Source organism: Lygodium microphyllum, chromosome 29 (assembly GCF_053477565.2).
Source record: "Lygodium microphyllum isolate KBCC chromosome 29, Lygodium_microphyllum_v1.1.10, whole genome shotgun sequence".
NCBI lineage: Eukaryota > Viridiplantae > Streptophyta > Polypodiopsida > Schizaeales > Lygodiaceae > Lygodium > Lygodium microphyllum.
In genome coordinates this window covers 20,312,995-20,333,127 of record NC_141163.1, presented here as the reverse complement: position 1 = coordinate 20,333,127, position 20,133 = coordinate 20,312,995, and the positions used below count along the sequence as shown (strand labels likewise).

At 41.7% G+C, this 20,133-nt stretch overlaps 1 protein-coding gene across 1 annotated transcript; it reads left to right on the top strand.

Annotated features, from left to right (window-relative positions):
- Positions 1-17,914: 17,914 nt before the first annotated feature.
- On the top strand, positions 17,915-19,590 carry LOC148010434 (uncharacterized). Its single transcript, XM_087671961.1, has one exon. It carries the CDS (start codon positions 17,963-17,965, stop codon positions 19,226-19,228), a length of 1,266 nt encoding a protein of 421 aa, XP_087528087.1. The 5' UTR covers positions 17,915-17,962; the 3' UTR covers positions 19,229-19,590.
- The last annotated feature ends 543 nt before the right edge of the window (positions 19,591-20,133 follow it).

Genomic DNA, 20,133 nt, shown 5'->3' with positions numbered 1-20,133 from the left:
CTAGGGCGAACTTTCAAAAACTAGACTCACTGCAATGTTGATTATGAGTCACAGCGCATCCACCTCGCAATAGGCAACGTTCGCATTGTCACAGCCTTCAGTAAGGGCTGTGCAACCTCATCACTGTCCGCAACGCCACCGGTAGAAATACCCATAAACCAACTCCAAGGAGGGGGATAGTGTGCGACCGCCACGGCCCAGATTTCATGAATCACAGGCCGCAACTACAAAATCTAAAGCCCAACAGCCTAGATCTCAATGGTAGCCTAAGCAGCCGCAACGGGCGCCTAGGAATCGCCGCTCCTATCCTCATAAAACCAAAAACGCTAAATCTAAGAGGCCAGGACGCATTCACAACAAGTGCCGCATGATCAAGCAAAGATGGGTCCCTAAAACCCTCTTGCATGCGCAAGGCTACTACATGGGCAACACCTGGCTGTGGATCCCTAAGGCCTACACGGACAAAGGCACTACTCATACGCCGCCCTCAAGCTTGATCAACCCAAGTCCCATAAACCCTCCAAACCATTCACCGCAGTGCCCTCCAAAACCACAGCCATCCGACTCATCCACGCCTAAACCCAAGAAAGTCACACGAGCCTATCGGCCCAAACAACAGACTCCGTCACATGAGTCATCACCCGCCCAAGTCAACCCGACTCCTCAAATCCACCCTAAATGCAGTAGCCCGTCCGTCATGCCTGCCCCTAATCCACCCATAATCCAAGCACCTCAACCCCAAACTCAAGCACACACCCAACCGCAACTCGTCATTGCCACCAGCGCTAGTTCTAGCAAACCGCGACCACCTGTCGGCCTTACGCCCTCCTATGAACGCAAATCCTTTTTAGCACTGGCCGCCGACCTCACTGAGGACACCGGGGATGATGTAGTGGAATGCATTAAATGATTGGACACCACCTTCATGTCGTTAGCACTAAGCTATGACCGCTTGGACTTAGGATTATTAGAGAAACCCTTCGCAATTGAAGTTCAAACCATGCCCTGCTCCTGGGAAACCTTTGAATTTGCATTCGCAAACGCTTCTCGCTCCGCTGCTAAATTGCTCAACAGCGAGATCTCCAAGGAGCAAGCCATCAAGCAGCGCCTCATCACGTCATACGATCAGTGAACCACTTCTGCTATCACTGATCAAGAAATCACAGTGTTATCAAAGCTCGCTGATATTGCCTCCCCATTCTTGAAGCATTGGTACACTCTTAGGCTGCAATGGGAAGTCAAAGGGTGCCGCATAATGACCAACGCTGAGCAGCGCCGCGCTATCAAAACAGCGGAATACGACCCCACATATGTCGCACCAACCTCGTATTGAGTGTTAACCACTCTTCGGGGCCGCCCCATGGAAGAACACATCAAAGGACACCCCTACCTCGACCGCTTGTTGACTGAGGAAGAGTTACACATTGCTAGCCATGTCAACTCTGGTGACTTCCTAACAGATGTTCTCACATACATCATGCAAGTGGGGATTAAACCCTCTGATCTGGACTGCAACGCTCACTTAGAGTACAACCCCCAGTTCTATGATTGGCTCCTTCACAAGTAACTCCTACGCCACCATGCCAAACGCCCTTGCCTTTCTGACCCTAAATCCTAGGAAGGATTCTTCTCAAGCTGGAAGGGGAGGCGGTGAGTGAGATGAATCAAATCAGGCCAACCAAATCAAAATTAGTGAAACACATAAACATATATTATGAAAAAGGGCAAAAAGTCAAAGGCTGAAGAGGAAAATCTACAATGGTTCTTAATGAATTCATTCAAAAAGCATAGAGTCTCTCTTTTTCATCAATCAGCAAATTACTATGTGGAAGCAGTAATGAAAATTTCGGTTTATGACAGGAACGAAAGATGTCGCAACAGGACCATGCCCAACGGCTTCCATTCACGGAAGAAGAGAGAGCTCAATACAGCATCACCCTGGAGAGCCGCGTCTACAACCAATTAAAATTCTGAACTATTCATAATATAGAAGGATTAGTGGCCAAGGAAGAGGCAGCCAGGAGAGTCATTGAAAGCTGCAACTTCAACTAGTACCTGGAAAGATTTGCACAAGAACCCGACCACACAAGCTGTGTGGAATTTCTCAGGTCTTACGACCCCGACAACGAATGCACCACCGTCTCAATTGTAAGGGGACAGGATACCAAGTAAGTATTGGTTCGCTTAACCCCGGCCTTGGTGGAAAAGGCACTGGGACTAGAACCAAAAGTGGAAAAGAAGCAGAAGAGGGACGTGTACACCATGCTGGGAATGAGAAAGAAGGACGTGCTGACAAACGATGGCATCAGCATCCAAGATATCCCCGATGCAGAGACCAGACTGTAGGCGAAACTGATATATGCGCTCTTCTCCAGCCAGCGCTACAATGCATTGATGCACCGAATCAGTGTGCCGGTACTGGAGAATGTGGCGGCCCATACCCTGCATGAAGTCGATTGGAACGGCTACATGCGCAAAACCATCGACTGGGCAGCTAGAGTGCTAGCCTTAGGAAGCATGCCCGCAGGAGGAGAATCCCCAGCGTCTAAGGCCGTAGAAAGAAAGATGGCCTCCTCCAAAGCCTCATTCATTGCCTATGGGAGCATCTTAATAGCACTCATCCAGGAGGCCATGAAAGAGACGCAGGATGCAGAAGAGGGGGAAGGGGAAACGCCTGACAGGTCACCTCCTCATCAACACCAGGAGAGGTCCAGTGACATGACTGAGACTGAGGAAGAAGGGGAAGAACATAAAAGCAAAAAGCAAGTCAAGGAAACTAAGAAGAAGGCAGTGCAAAAGAAAAAGAAACAAGATGAAGGCCGCAGGAAGGAGAAGGAAGACTTGGAAAAAGCGAAAAGACAATCCCTCAAGGAGGTGGAGGAGAGAGAAAGGAAGAGGAAGCAAGAAGAAGAAGAAACAACAGAGCAAGTCAAGCGGGCTAAAAAGGTGTCAAAGCAAGAGGCTGAAAGGAGAAGAAGAGAAGAGCAGGAAGAAAAAGAGAAGCTAGAGGAAGAATACAAAAAGGCCGAAAAGGAAAGAAAAAGAAGAGTTGCAGAGGAGGAAGAGGAATTAAAAAGAAAGGAAGAGGAGGACTTGGCCGAGGCCACATGCCGGTCCATCGAGCAGCAATGCAGGGCGGATGATCCAGAAGCCTAGAACCAACCGAGGGAAGAAGAGCCTAGCTCCAGCATGCATGCACCAGAACCCACGCCGCCCACAGTCCTAGAAGGAAAGGGCAAAGCACCCCTCCATCCTATCCCCACCCTCATGGCACCCTCCACTGAACCCACTATGCTCACCCCTAGCATCCCCACCAGCTTGGAAGTTTCCAACCTGGTGGCTTGGATGCAATACTTCATCAATAAAGAAATGGCCCAAGGGAAGAGCATGGAAACCATGACCACGGGGCCAAAAAGGCCAGTCGCAGATGCAGAATCGAGGTAGGACCAGAAGCGTCCGCGTGTGGAGGCCTCAACCACCCCCACCCACGCAACAATGATGCCACCAGCCAGTTACAACGAATATGTCGTCGAGCTGCTCTCCCAACTGGAGAGGACGAAGGAGGAGAAAAGAATGGCGGTAGCTGAGTTGGTGACAGAGAAAGAGTTAGTGGTGGCCTTCCAACTGGAGAAAACCTGCATCATAGCCATGCAACAACGCCAAATATTTTAACTCAAGCAAGAATTGAAAGCAAAAGAGGACATGAAAGAAAGCTACAAACAACGTCTTGAGGACGAGAATCAAGAACTTGTGCAAATGCAACAGGAATACAAGCTCCTCCTGATGCAACATAAGGAACTGGAGGCAAAAATCGCCATCATTGAGCAAATGATGGAGGAACTAAACGCCAAAGAAGAGGAGAGAAGACAAGAGAGGGAGCAACAACGAAAAGAGATCGAGTCCATGACCGATCAACTACACCTCAGGAGGAAAGAGCAAGAGAACATGAGCAAAGAACTCAGAGCCCAGGAGCAGAAGCTCGTAACCCTAGCACAAAAGCAGGGGGAGAGCATGGAAGGAATGAGCAAAAGGGCCGAGAAATGGGCCATGCAGAACAAGAAACGGGTGAAGGCACTGGCGCGACGCCTCGCCTTGGTGGAGAATGAAAAAATCTTGGCAGAAAGCAAAGCGGACGCCGCCCAGATAGCCTTCACTGCCCAGCAACAAGCCTTCCTCAACACACTATTGAACACAACCCGGCCAGAGGGAAAGGAGTCATTGGAGGTGGTACAGAAGAAACTGAGCATCACACGCAGAGCCCTGCATGCAGGGCTACAGATGCCACCCCAACCTACGGAGGTTAGGCTGGGCCTAGAAGAACAACGAAAGTACCTGCTATTGGCCAGCCTAACCCCCCAGGAGGCAGATGCACTCGGATTTGAGGAAGGGGCGCAACTAGACGACCGGCAGGGGAAGGACACTGACGTTGAATTCATCATAAGAAGAACCAGCGAAGAAATAATCCCACAACCCCCCTCGTTGCACAATCAGGAACAACAACAACTCGACCCGCCCCTAGACAGACAAACCACGCTCAAGGAGCGACAGAGAAAACTAGTGGAAGAAGCCAGAAGGCAGTCGCAAGCCAAGCCAGTCGTGCAACCATCCGCATCCCTCCCACCATGCCCCGATGACCTCTCAACGCAATTCCACACGGAGTTGGTGATCTGGGAACGGCAGAAAATCGAAAATGACCCTTTTTCTTTCAGTTTTCTCATGCCTAATAGCCTAAGAAGGGTCCTGCCAATTAAGGTAATGGAGGAGGTGATCACGGCTAGCAGTCGACTAGGCCAAAAATGGCTGGAAGATAGGGCAAAGACCCCCACTCTGTAGGGCACAGAGGAAGCAGAGTTTTGGCAAGACAAAGTGTTCGAGGTGCCACACACTGTAAGGGGTTACAACTACCAACCTCTCTGGAGAAGGCGAATATGCGATATTAACATGCTCGCCTGGATGGCATTTTGCAACACCCTACCCTACGAGAGGAACGACCCCACATTCATGGCGTATCCTCATAGGGTAGGCGTGGATTTTGTTGCCACCCTCCATGGGTGGCATGACTTCCCCATCATCTACAACTCCAACACCGCCTCCTTTGAGAATGCCCTCCTTTTTTATTTAGGAAGCCTAAGTGACTCCATGACGCGCTTTCTCGTAGACTTCTCCTCCTGCCCAGATCCCGCCTTTATAACTACATGTGATTACCTTAGGCTTCTTAAGCTATTACTCAAGCAAGATCCGACATGCAAGAGAATGGCTTGCCCCCCCCTCTTTTTTTATCCCAATGCTATTGATAGCTGTGCTATGGCACGCTTAATGATGAGAGCTAGCCTACTCCCCTCCTTTTGCCTAGCTCTCCTAGAGGACATGAGTGACAGCCAATTTACTAGGTGTAATCACCCCTTCCTCTCCACCACCTCTCTCCACATCCGCATGAACCTGAAAGGGTACATGCAAAGCCACCAATTTTTGCGCAAATCCATCTTCTCTCCTTCCCCCCCTCATTCAGATGAAGAGGATTAGGCTTGAGAAAACAACAGCAATAAAAACACCGACTGGACAACATAACCCACTTGTAGAAGCACTTACCACCACATAAAGCACGATCACTGCACCTAGGGGTTCTTAAGTTAGGTGTGTCCAGTGGCTTCGGTTGGCCAACCCCCTAGCCCTTTTGCTCCCCCACTTCACACTTAGGGCACATCAAGGGTAGGACATACCTAGGGAGGTAACACTCGCCTATGGTTAGACCTGTCACCCTAAGCCACTTGCACCGCACCCCCTTGGCACAAATGGGGTCCTCAAGTGTGGGACATCACCTAGGCTCGCCTGCGGTTAGACCCACCTCCGCATTCCACTGGCACGAGCACAATGCACTAACACGATGGGGTAAGCACTCCCCTTAGGAACAGCACCGCACCTTCTCCTTCCAAACATTAGAGAGCAACAAACCACCGACTTCGGAGGCCCCGTCAACCATGCAATACTCATTTGGCTCCTCCGACAAAAATTTCATAGCTCCTACAAGCACCTAAGTCTCTAAGTGGCCCTCACCATTGCACCACTTGGCCAATTGCCTGCCAACCTACAACAACACAGAAGTGCCATGGGACTGGCACCCATCTAGGAGGGGGTAATGTTAACCCCAAGTCGAGATGGCGAAACAAGGAAGGAAAAAGCAAAAAAAAAAAACATGAAAAAAGAGCAAAGATACGCAGGCGACCTCCAAAACGAAGTCGGGGCAAAAAGCATAATTTTAAATGAAGGGCGCCTCAAAAAACTCTAAAAACTCTTGTAAAAGAGCGCCAGGCTCCCTCCTATGCCAATTATAAAATACTAGACGGGTGTAGGCTAGAGGCATGAGGCTAGAAGAGGGAAATGGAAAAAAGACCTTGCCACAAGGGCCGGTCATGTAAAAAAGGGATGGGTGCCCATGGGATTTTAGGGTTTGTATACATAAAGTTCAAAAAGTGAATGAGAGCTCATTCTTTTGGTGTGTGGCAACAAGAGTCTTCTTCTTCTTCTCTTCTCCTCATCTTCTTGCTTGTATGTGCTCTTGAGAGAGGGAGTGTGAGAGTGTGAGGGAGTGAGTGTGTGAGCGTGAGGGATCAAGAGGGTGAAGCTCTTCACCATCTCCTCTCCTCTTGTTCTCTTCTCTTCTTTTTTATTGCACGCACGGCTATGGAGGATGGAGCTTGGAGATGGAGCAGGCTTGAGGATGCTTGAGTTCTCATCTAGGATCGTGGAGCTACCGGGGTGTGTGAGAGAGGAGGTAACTCATATCTGCATCAAGGTAAGCTCACTACACTCATAGGATCAACGGCGCATCAGCTAGGTGAGAGATAGCCATTAGAGCTCGCTTGGAATGCTTGAAACAATAAGCGGTCCGTGGGTCTTGGCGGTTGAGCCGAAGGCTCCCACACTCCACATTGAGCTAATAGCAATTAAGGACAATTTCTATCCCACCACCTCGGGGGTGTGATGCCAGGAGATATATTCCATGATGGATTCTGTGAGGTTTTTCGGTGGATTCTGTAAAACTATATTTATTTTTCGGGGCTCGTACACAAGATGGATTCCTTGTGCGAGAAGTTGACGAGGAGGCCTGTCCTTTTCGGGCGTCATGTTAGTTTAATATGCACGTGAGTGATTCCACAACGGGTGATTCCGCATATGAGTTTAGAGTACGCACTCATATTAAATTAAGGTTAGGACAAAGTTCCAACCTACTTAATTATTTTGTAGCTAAAGACTACTAGGTATTCACTTTTGTGGGTTTTATCTTATTATTTTCTAACAATTGTGAATGCTTCAATTGATGTGTAGAGCATGTAGCAGTGGCATTGGGAAGTACTGGGCGATGGCGTGAATTCAAAATACCTAGAAGAATTATTATTTTTGATGGGCACATGCCTTATCACTAATAAAGGCATGATGTCAATATTTATTTAGGCGTGCTTATTTATTAAAGTGCTTGACAAAACATTTATTATTTTGTATGTGCATAGACACTCAGTTTAATATTTTAATATTTGACATTGTATTTGGGCATAGCCTGACTTTTGGGATGCCTAAGCGCTTTACTCTTTATTTGGGCAAAAGCAAACACAAAAGCCAAAAGTATGCTAATTGTAAAGTGGGCTATTTTTGAGCTTGGAGATAAATAAATTTATAAATACATGCCTTGTGAAGCGCTCACACAAGGCACGGTGGGAGATTGCACCCAATTTGTCTTTTTGTCTCATGTTGTGCAAATTCTATTTTAGCTTTTATGAAGAATTGTAGAGTTCTTTGGGACCTTTCAGTGTTCACTACATGCACATACAACACCCGATCTCACCCATGTGCACGTTAATTAATAAAACACTCGAGAAGGACAGGTGTCCCCGTCAACTTCTTGCACAAGGAATCCACCTTATGTACAAGCCCCGGTCAACAAATAAATTTTACAGAATCCACTGTAAAATCTCACGAAATCCACCGTGACTATGCATCCTTGCATCATTGCAAGCCCAACTCGATGATTACTAGAGAATTTCAAGAACATAACTTGGGGGAATATCATTCAATGAAGTATTCATAGATGTGGAGCCTATTTAAGTAGCAAGCCAAAGTCTAATAGAGAGTATCTTTGACTAGATTGCTCAAACAACAAGAGGATGGAAACTAAATAGATATGGACATAGATGGACTAACAAAAATGATTGAATTGTTAGAAGTTCCTGGAACCTCCACTCACTCCTTACCTAATATGTTTGTTAGAAAGTATCCAAATAACTTTGTTGCTAGACATAATGGTATGGTATACCACATGTGATCAATAGAAGAATTATTTCATTTCACAAAATCTAGATAAATTTACAAGATTACATTTACAAAAAGGGTTATTCTATTGCAACTTGCAAACAAACCTATAACTTTCTTAAGAGAAGGGGTTGTTTGATTCATATAACATGTAAGTAAATGGGATCTTTAAATACCATTTGAATGCACATGATATGGATGGTTTCTTGTAGGCGCATCCCTTAAGATGGGGGAAAATTTTATTCCTTGCTTGGGAAGTGCAAACTCCTAATAATGAACATGGAATTTAAAAACATACCATTGTTAATGTATATACTTCTTAATATAGAAGACTTTGAGAAAACACTGCTTAGATAAACATTCAAGCAATTAGCTAAGTGTAATGTCAATATCGATGCACAAAGGATTCACCTTAATCTCATCAACATCAAGATTATTTGTGTTTTAGTAAAGGTGATCTTTCTCATGGCCAAGATAAGGAAAAGAAGCACTAGTTACCACAACCTCTAGCGGGAGGGTTCATGAAGTGCTCACAAAACTATTCAAAGCCCAAGAGGAGAAACAAAAACAAGTCAATCAAATTCTCCCTATAGCAAAGGTGAGCACAAAGTGGGTGCTATCCATAGAAAAAAGATATTAGAGCCATCCAATGAATACTTGAGGGCCTTGGTTATTTCCATTCGCAAGTGTCAAAAGAGCCACCACTATAAAAACAAGAAACAAAGTAGTAGTGGCTCTACTACTCAACCCACACCATTAGACATAAAAGGGAAACAAAATTGACAATAAGAAATTGAACGATAGCAGCCTATGACCATTTTCAACTCTTCATTAGAGACTCCACATCAACAATCTCACACAAGGATCCAAGCCTGTAATCCTCTTCCATTGCCACTAGTATAGAGAATATAGCTACTTTTCCAAGCCAGTGAGAAACCCAAATTGTCGTAGCCCTTGATTGCAACTCCCACCTCAACCAAAGAAAATGTCTCCAATACAAAAAAGGTGATGGATACAACCATAAAGTCAAATAGCAATCAAAAGGTAGCAAATCATTATCTTAGTCAACTATTGTATTAAAAATGTCACCACAATAAAATTGTGAAGAACATAACATGCCACAATGTACATGGGCACATGTTCCAAATCAACACCTATGTCTTGAGAATGAATTCGTGATTCTTGATCATCCCAAAGTATTATTGGTGTAGACTTGACCCTTGGACAAGGTTGATTAAAAAGTTTCCAATATTGACTTGTTGGTGGGTGGGGCTCCTTGAAAGGGGTGATGCGGTGAATATAAGCTCCATATTTGGTATCTAGCAAGGAGTAATGTAAACACCTTATTTATGCATGATGGGTTTTTGTAGCACATTCATATCCTTGAATCCCTTGTTGATGCAAGACGCTTTCTTCTAGGCCATGTCATTTGTTCCACCAGGAACCACCACACACACATCCCGAATGCATCTATGTGCAATCACATGTTGCTTACAAAAGAATTGAGTGAAAGTGTGGCTACAATAGTATTGAGTGAGATGTGCTTGGTGTAGGGCTTTCTTGAAAGCTTTATATAACTGATGTCAATTGTGCTACGTACATTAGGAAACATAGTAAAGCTTTTAATGTTAGCAACAATGTTTTTTGTGATGTTCACTAGATGGGATGGACATGAATGCAAGCCTAAGCTTTTTTGTGAGGATATCCATAATGATGTGATAATACTTAACGACTATGGGCTAGTTGATGTCCAAGGTTTTTGGCTATAATAGGTCATGTCATTGTAAGCAGGCTAAAGTAAGGTGCAACTCAGTGCTATCATTAGTTAAATGATAGCTTGGACCATATCCCCATCACCTTCTTTGGGCTAGAATGGAAGCATTGGGTAAAGAAGATGTTGGAATGATACATATGCGATTCTAAATCACTTATGTAGAAAAGGTCATCATGTGCATCAAGCTTAAGTAACCAAATGTTTTGTAGCACTTAATACTAGAAGTGTGCTACCTTAGGAAAACCCACCATTCTCATAATGAGGCTTGTGTAGCAGCTTTTGCAATGCAAGGAAGGATAATGAAGAAGTACATGAAGTTGTTGAGAAACAACACCATTGAGGAAGCACTTTTAGATTGCATTATTTATAACATTATGAAAAGATGGCACAATTCCTACTCATGATCAATATCTCAATTGGGATGAAGATGAGAGAAATCAAGGTTAAGGGCGAATTGAAGTAGTGGTTTAAGGCAATGTGGTTTATAGCCGATGAGAATCCTTAAGCAAAGGTAGATTACAACAAGTTACTACAATAGAAGTAGATTGGATAAGCCTGCAAAAATTTTGGCAAACGCTAGGTATGCAAGCAAAAAGGACTAGCAAAGAGGACCATTGAAGTAGGTGAAGAGGGCTAGGTGGGTGTGGGGGGCAAAGAAATGAAGAAGAAAGTCATTTAAATGTGCTACAAAACCAATAGGATTAGCTTTTTTCAAGGGGTGTGTAACTGTCCCTTAGGCTAGGTTCATAAGAGATGACAGAAGAAAGAGGGACAAAGGAGTGTTGTTTATGTGAAATCATGTGATTAGCTAAAAGAAAAGGGAAGTGCCTCCAAACCCTCTTGAAAATGGGCGGCCTCCCCCCTGAAAGAGAAACATTTCCACTTGGAAAAGGTGAATGTGGTAAGCCCAAGGGCTTTGAGGACATCCTATAACCAATAAGGTCTTTCCATACTTGCACTAACCATGTGAGGCTTCCATTTTTTTGTGCATTAGCTCTGCATTATATGGAAAAGCGCCAAGAACCTCTTTAAAAAAGTAATTTCTTCCACCCAACCCACCCTTACGTAGATTGTATGTAAGACAAAATTCAAAGGTATTTTGACTTAAGCTAAGGGTTGTGTTGCACTTGGTTCATAGAGAGCTGGTGGGGATATATCTTAAAACAATTGCCTTAGGGTGTCACACCATGCATTTGAAGGCCAAAGGTAAAATAGTATCATGTTAGAGAGGAGTGAATTGTCAAAAAGATTGTCTTGATTGGCTTAGGGAAAAAGCTTTGCATGATCAGTACGGTGCCAGGCAATAGCACTACTAAAACTATGTCAAAACAATGTTTTTCCACCATGCTTGTAGCCCTTATAGGGTACTCCATTAACCTTTCTCACTCTTAACCTCTAAGCTGTGATGTGGTTTTTATGGGGCAGGGGGGGCAGGGGAGTGGGAGTGGGATCTCCCTAGCCCCCTATAGTTGGGTGTGACATGACTCTAATGAAGTCTTTTTGGTAATGTGATATTTTTGTCCTTGGAATTCGAACGCAGCCGGAACACACACATATAGGGTACTCCATTAACCTTGTTAACCCTTAACCTCTAAGGTGCGATGGGGTTTTTGTTGGGGGGGGGGGGGGGGGGGGTGGCGGAGTGGGATCTCCCTAACCCCATATAGTTGGGTGTGACACAACTCTAATGGAGTCTTTTGGGAATGCGATATAGACGTCCCTAAAATGCGAACACAGTCAGAACACACACATAGAGAGTTGGTGTAAACCAACAAGCCCTTCAGGTTGTCATAGCTCTAATGAGGTCCACGCAATGCTCACGAAAAACGTGTCTAGCTCATTTCTAGGAACCAATGGGAAAACCCCCTAACCTTTAAATTGTCTAGGATTTCTTGAAGCTAGCCAATTTTAAAAGACTAATGCTCATATCGTTTCTTTTCCACAATGCAACATCCAATTGTAACCCTTTTTCTCAAGAAAATAATAACTTTAGCCTTTAAAAACATCATATAAGGACATTACATAATTAATTCAAATATATATATGCTTCACATTATATGTAGTATTTTGGCCTTAGAATGGATTGGGGACTCTATTGTCTATAAATAAGATGAAGAAAATGTTAAAGAATATAAAGTTATTTTATATATGATTACATGCAATAGGTAACATCATGCTTACATTACATAACACAATAATTAGAAAAAGGGAAAAACATAAGTGTCAATATTGACACATATACAAACTCTGTGTGTGTGTGTGTGTGTGTAGATTTGTTTACTTATAAATATATATACATAAATAAAATTAGATGTAACATATGTGCGTGATGCTTGTTATTACCATATATATAATAGCATATAACAAAATCATATAAGTGTACAAGTACATAGCAAAACCATAGATAAAAAGACAAGCAATATAAACATAGAATTATACATTGATATATAAAAGGCCTTATACAAAAGGAAAAATTTATAATAGTAAATATATGTCTATATGTGCAAGTAAGCATAGAGAGAGGATAACTAATACAATATAAAGATAATATCATCATTGGCCATATCAAATAATGTTTTGTAAAGTGATAAATCATCTAAAAACTTTAACTTCTCTTAGAAAAAAAAGGAATACCTTGACATAAGTTGAGTATGCAAAAACTTTTTGAGACGAAAAAAGTAGCACCTATGCTTGTCGATAGCTTAATGCTTATCCCATATCATTCAACTTGCATTCATATTTCAAAAAAATATTAAGAAAACTTATTTGAATTACAAATACATATATCAAAGAAACAAGTTAAAAACATAATTTACCTTATAGCATCACCAAAAAGATGTCTACTCATCTTTGCACATCGTCTCCACATCTCTATTGCATTTGAGAAATCAAAATCTCATAGCAAAGGACCTTCTATAAATACTCTCATCAAAGACTCAATGGTCCTTACATTCAAGTGATTTCATAGCTTTGATTTGATCAAATTTTGTTTTCTAAAACCCCTCTTACAAGTGGTTGTACTACAACATTGTAATAATGCAATGTTAGCCAATCTCAATAAAATAGGTTATTTCTCTCTCATTGTGGGATTTCTAGCTATGGCAACCCATGTATCTTTTAAGCTCCATTCATGAATTCAAATGGGGCTTGAAGCCTAAAGTATTGATATTCTCTTTTTGTTTAGTATTTCCTAACTAATGGGTCACATGTCTCTCTAGTAGAACTAATCTTTTCTGCTCCATAAAATTCAACTAATTTCTCTATTTCTAGATTTCCAAAGTCCCTAAAAGCTTCCTTCTTTGATGGAAAAGAGCATGGTGCAAGTGCTTTAAAACATCCTATGATCTTATTATCACAAAAGCGTTGTTTTACATTTTCTATAATAGAGTTTACGAATAACTTTTGAAATGTGATGCATGCATCTAAATTAGATCCATCAAATTTTCTTGAAATTTTAATACTTCTATGATAATTACCTCGAATGGAAGCTCTGAGAGCATGCAATTGACCGTTTGGTGGTCCAGAACTAGTTATGATATAAAAGTCACATCTATCATGTGTTGATGTGTTTACATCAACAATGGGATCATCAACAAAAAACATTTCTAATGCTCTTATTTCAATATTTATAAAACCAGTTACGGCCATAACATCCATAAAATCACTTTGAAAAACTCTACTCAACATGCCTAATCTATCAAAGACATTAGATTAAAAATGTAAATTATTCATGAACTCTAAGTTTGGTAATTTATAAAAAAGAGTCGTATTTTCTAATTGAGTATATGCTAATATTGCCTTATAAGAATCACATACTTTTTTTACAACAATTTGTCTACTAAGCCATCTTACCTTGTGAATATATGACTTGAATGTAAAATTGAACAATTAAATTCTTCTTGTAAATTATCTAGTGCTTTAGTTCTATAAGCACTTTTTGAGAAAGTAGAAGCAATTGAATTCATGCATGAATCAATGCTTTGTGCAATTTCAAAATTTTTTACTATATCACCTAAACATAAGCTTGTCCTATGGGCAATGCAATGGATATTTATCATGAATGGATTATCCCTTTTCAACCTAGTAGATAATCCAATATGACAACCTATCATTGCAGAGACACCATTAGAGCCAAAACAAAACATTTTTGAAATATCTAGTCTGCATTTCGACATGAAATCAATGCATGTATCATACAAACAAGATGCAGTGTCATTATCTAGCTCTATTAACCCTAGAAACATGGTGATAGGTTCATAATTATCCAAAAAAGAAACATACACAATCATATTTTGCCTAATTCTTATATCTGTAGATTCATCTAACATTAAACTAAAAAAAGGAGATAATTAATCTCAACAATTTGAGCCTTAAATATAGATTCACTAATATACTGTATAAACATGGCACATGCCTTATCATTTCTATACATCTAAGTAGGAACACGTTCACAACCAAGGACCTCAAGTAATTCTAAACTATGTTCGTAAGTACAAAAAGATAAGTCATGCTTTGCTACTTGATATGCAACAACAAATAGAACTTTACATGCACGATTAGTTTTATCTTTTCCTTTCTCTAATGTATCAGTATATTTTGTTGGCATCACAGTGATATGTGGCTAGCTTATGAGAATTAGTTTTCGTGTGATCAGTTAATACACTAATTTGGATATTTATTGAGCCACATTTACCAAATTCACTCTTGCATTTTGGATCTCTGTTTACAAAATGTGCAAAATATTTTAGCTAATTCATGATCAAAGTATGCCCAATCAAAAGTCTAGTCCAAGCTTCATTCCAATCTGCCCTAGCCTTTTGATGTCTTAGCATTTCCACATCTCCTACAAGCTAATCTTTTTCTTTAAATTCATCATTTATTAAATCAACTACTTCATAATTACAAACAATAGATACATGGTTCTTGGTTACCTTTCTATGCTTAGATCCTAATATCTCATTTTCATTTGGTTGCACTTTAATAGAACCACACATACTAAGCAATGAAGATTGCACAAGGTTGAACATAGCGATTTCTGTTTCCAATAACACAAAAAATCAAACTTTAGAAGCCTAATGTAAATTTACGAAATGTGTAGTACAATGACTTATTAAAAAATAGATTTTAAAGAGTCATTGCTTAGAAACAATCAATCAATATACAAGACATCACCGATACTATCTTATTTATAAATTTTTAGACTTCAATATGTATTTTATATATGTTTAAATCTCTGTGTGTGTGTGTGTGATGCTAAATCGTTGATTCTCTCTCTACCATAGCTCTCGAGTATTTGCCATACTCTAGAAACGAAGCTTCTCTCTCTGCAATAGCTCTCGAGTATTTGCCATACTCTAGAAATGAAGCTTCTCTCTCTACCATAGCTCTCGAGTATTTGCCATACTCTAGAAACGAAGCTTCTCTCTCTGCAATCAATCACACTAAGGCTCTCTCTCTCTCTCTCTCCAAGACCTGCACTTGCCAGTGAACTATGAGATGAAGATCTCTCTCTCTCTCTCTCTCTCTCTCTCTCTCTCTCTCTCTCTCTCCCCTTGGGACCTCCAAAGTCCAAGCAGTGAGATGAAGATTCTCTCTCTCTCTCTCTCTCTCTCTCTCTCTCTCTCTCTCTCTCTCTCTCTCTCTCTCTCTCTCTCTCTCTCTCTCTCTCTCTCTCAGCAATGATACAATTACATAGCACAACATATATAGCATCACAAAGCACTTAAGTAATTTCAACCAAGAAGAATGGGTAGAATGATTATGACATACTTGGAGGTTTCAAGTTGAGTCAAGCTATTGATTCAATCTCTTAGCTTGTTGTTGTAAGCCCCAAAAGCTTGATTCAATCTTTGAGAGTGCTTGTGTGAGTCTAAAAATCTTGAAGGTTACTGAGTGAATATGGTTCAAAGCACTTGAGTTGGACCTCAAAAGCTTGAAAGTTTTGTATTTTTGAAGATAATGATTTAGAAGTTTAAACTTTAGAACTTAAGGAACTAACTTCTAGAAGAGTTGGAGCCTTGAACGTTACATATTAAATTCTCTTCCATGCCATAGGTGTATTAATAGGTATATCAAGTCATATTTATGAATCTGAACTCTTGAATCTTGACAAATTTATATTCAAATTTTAAAGGACCCTTTCCTATGCATGCCTTGAAAATTAAGGTTTAATGACAAGTGAATCTTTAAAAAAAGGATAGATTTTGATACAACCCTCCAAATAAAGACTAGCCATCAAAATTTATCATTTAGATAAAATGACCAATAAAAATCCACTTCCTTTTTTTCTCATTTTAACCTTGACAAAATACACTAAAGGACGGTTTTTCGTGAACACTAGGTCACCGTCCATGAGAGGTCTGAGATCTTTGACAGGGCCAAAATCCCAAAAAACCGAAGAATTTCTACCAAATTATCCATGGTTAAAGGACGTGTTGGCAGACCAATAGGAGGATCGGGCCACAGAACGTATAGTAGATTATGCTAAAATCATATTACAAGGGGATTACTCTATCATAGAGGAGATAGAGAAGGTATACCAATCCATAGCAAAATTGCATACCATTAGCATTCAACTACCATCTACATTGTGTCTCTCAACCACTATGAATGGGCTAAACTATCCGATGGCACCAGCCTTAGAGCAATCTATTGAATAACTAAAGCTATCTCAAATGCAATTTCAAAGCCTTTTCAACCTAATAAATAGGGCAGCATCCCCAATAGTGGACATTGTTTATATGCTATTTAGGCTATTTTGGAGGCAAGGCAACACTTATTTTAATGGTCAATGCCCAATTAAGAGACTATTTGCAACCTCTTACACTCCATTAGCGGGTTATCCAAGACTAATTCCCCATGAAGTGGACAGATCCGGCACTCTCTCTTGTCTAAAAAGGGAGTGTAAGAAGGTTCTCAAGGAACTACTATAAGAAAGAGTGCTTCTGCAACATCTAGTTATGGAGGAACTAGATATGGTGGCCTGTCACATGGGACTTTATGTGGGTTTTACATGGAGAGGTTTAGCTCCCAATACATTGGAGACCTACAAAACATGCCATTTTTGGTCCTTTATTATGTCCAAATGGGGAGAGGATATCCCTAAAGAGTGCTTAAAATCCTCATTTATGCCGGCTTAAATGGTGCTAGTCTTATAGGAGTGGGAGCCATGCGATAATAAGTTATGGATTTCTATATGGATTTAGATGAGTTTGAAAAAGATTCTTATCTTCAAAGGGTTTTATGCCATCCCATTCTTCAGGAGTTCGCTCTATTTCAGTCGTCGTTAAGCAAAAGAGAAAAATCTATCTATGGGAGGATAGAAGAAGAACTAAGCGGGAAGGTCGGGGGGAGTCAATATCACGGGGGGTTGCTCTCCTCCCATATATTAGCCTCTCATGAAATAGTTCTTCTTGCCTACTTGATAGAGGCTCTCTATCAAAAGAGGTTAAGCATTTCCCTTTCCCTAGAGAACAACGAACTTCTAATCCTTACCCAAGCAAGCCAACGAGACTTGGTGTTTGAACAACTATATAATTTCTTAAAGCAACAAAGCAATTGCTTCTTAGGAGTCATCAATATCTGATTAGAGAGAAAGGATTAGATCACTTAGCCACCTCAATCCGGGTGGTCAAAAGGGGCAAGAAGGGGAATAGTCATCATAGTCGTTATAGCTGATATAGTTCACATATCTTTTTTCACTCTCTGGTGTTTCAAATTAGTTCACGAGCCTTTATGAATTTGGCTCTTCTTTATTTATTTCACTAATATCTTTAATAAGCGGAGGATCTTATGAACCACGGGTATAGGTTTATATTATTATGCTACTCATACAGCTCAAAGACGGAGAGAGAGGACTACTCTGGAGGAAGAGAAAGCGAGAGGATGAGGCGCGTGGTTGCTGGGCCTTACACTTCCTCTTCTTCTTCTTCTTCTTCTTCTTCGTCTTCTGCTGCTGCTTCTTCTTCCTCTCCTTCATGCTCAAGACTATTCTCTTCTTTCTTCAATCCCAAGCCTGTAAGGACACCCATATCCCTGCTCCTACCACGTCGTTGCGTCATCTCAATCTCCTGCTCGTACGAGGTCTCGTCAGCCCTTGGCCACAGCGGCGGCAGCAGGAGCACGGCTTCCCCTTTTACGAACACCACTGTCTCTGTCTTTTGGGACCTCGACAACAAGCCCCCCAAATCCAACCCCTACCATGCCGCCCTCTACCTGCGCCACGCGGCTTCACAATTCGGCTCTGTCGTGGACATGGTGGCCTATGCCAACAGGCATGCATTCATTCATGTCCCTCAGTGGGTGAGGGAAGAGAGGCAGGACAGAAGGCAGCTTGATTACCTGGAAAGGAGAGGCCTGGTCACACCTGTGGAACCCTACGTGTGTAAGCTCTGCGGCCGCAAATGCAAAACAAACATCCTGCTCAAAAAACACTTCAAGCAGCTCCATGAGCGGGAACAGAACAAGCGCATGGCCAGGCTTAATCAGCTCAAGGGCAAGAAGAAGTTAAAGTTCAGACAGTCCATACAGCCCAAATCTGAGAGGTACAGAGAGGCTGCCAGACCTATCCTGTTTCCCAAAGTAGGATATGGCCTCGAAAGTGGCCTGCGGCGTGCCGGTGTATATGTCCGGACTGTGCAATACAAGCCTCAGGCAGCTGATATAGAATTGAAGAAGCAAATGGAAACCTCCATGAATAAGGGTATCAAGTGCATTTGCCTTGTGTCGGATGATAATGATTTCTCAGACATGTTGAGGGAGGCACGATCACAAGATCTGCGAACCATTGTTGTTGGGGAGTCCAGTGCTCTGCGCAAACATGCAGACTTTTGGTTCCACTGGGATGATGTATCTCAGGGCTTGCCACAGAGCAAAATTGATGAAGCTGTTCAGAGATGGAGATTGAAACAGAACTTAATGCAGGATCGCTGTGAGAGGCCTGGAGGCTCTATGTTTGGGGGTTTAAATAGTGAACTAGCTGACTCCGATGTGCAGCACATGACATTTGCTAACAATCCTGTTGCTAACAGAAGGTTTTCATCCTTCTCAGAAGAGGAACAGTTAATAGAAGGACAAGAATCAGATGATGAGGAATGGTATATTGAAGATGAGGACGATGAGCATGGGTTTGAGTTGGATGATGATGAGTGATGTAGACAATATTGAGCAAGAAGATTTATGATGGTAACTCCAAGATGAAGGGAAGTATACGACTGGCCATTATGATTGGTTGGATGCTTGGCTGACGAAAGGAAGATGAACTCAATCAAGGGCACTCTTCCATATTATTTTCTTGATGTAGACTGTCGAACTCTGTGTACAATCAGAACATATATCTAACTATATTGTGCTAGTAACATAGTTTGGGTCAGTATCAAAACTATGCTCTATGCTATACCTGTTTATTTGGAAAATTTCAATCCCTAGCGAGGAGCTTTTATATGGTTACGCTCATCAGCGGTTACTTTGATGGTTGATCTACAACAGAATATATACTTATACGTATATACATTCATCTGGCAGGTAGTTTTATCTGTGCTGTTGGTATCACCTGAGTGCTGCTGTTGGCAAAGTTCCATCTTCAGTGTGCATAGATTTTCCACTAAGTTGCAAGAACAGCTGTCTGCTTTAAAGATACCAGTGACACTGTTTGACATAGAGGAGTGTTGACTTACTTGATATTGCCTGATAGTTAGTGTACATGTGTGAGGAGACAAGCTGCTAAGGGCAGGGAAGGCAATAATGAACTACCTGATGGTATGTGCTAAACAGTACACCTTTTAAGGTACCTCTTTGGCAATAGTTAAAGTTTACAATATACTTAGCCCTGTCCTACACCAAGATGATGTATTGGGCGTAACTGTTTACTTCTGGCCTATAATTGGTGACAATAAACCTGGGCTGATGGTATTTGCTAAATGTTCCACCTATGAGAGAAATTGAATTGGTAATACACATAGTATCCGTGTCTTTCTGGGATAGTGCCTTGGAGTTCTTTGTGGTTGCATTGGTGGGTTCTTAATGTTGAACCCTCTAAACAGTGGATATTTTCCGGC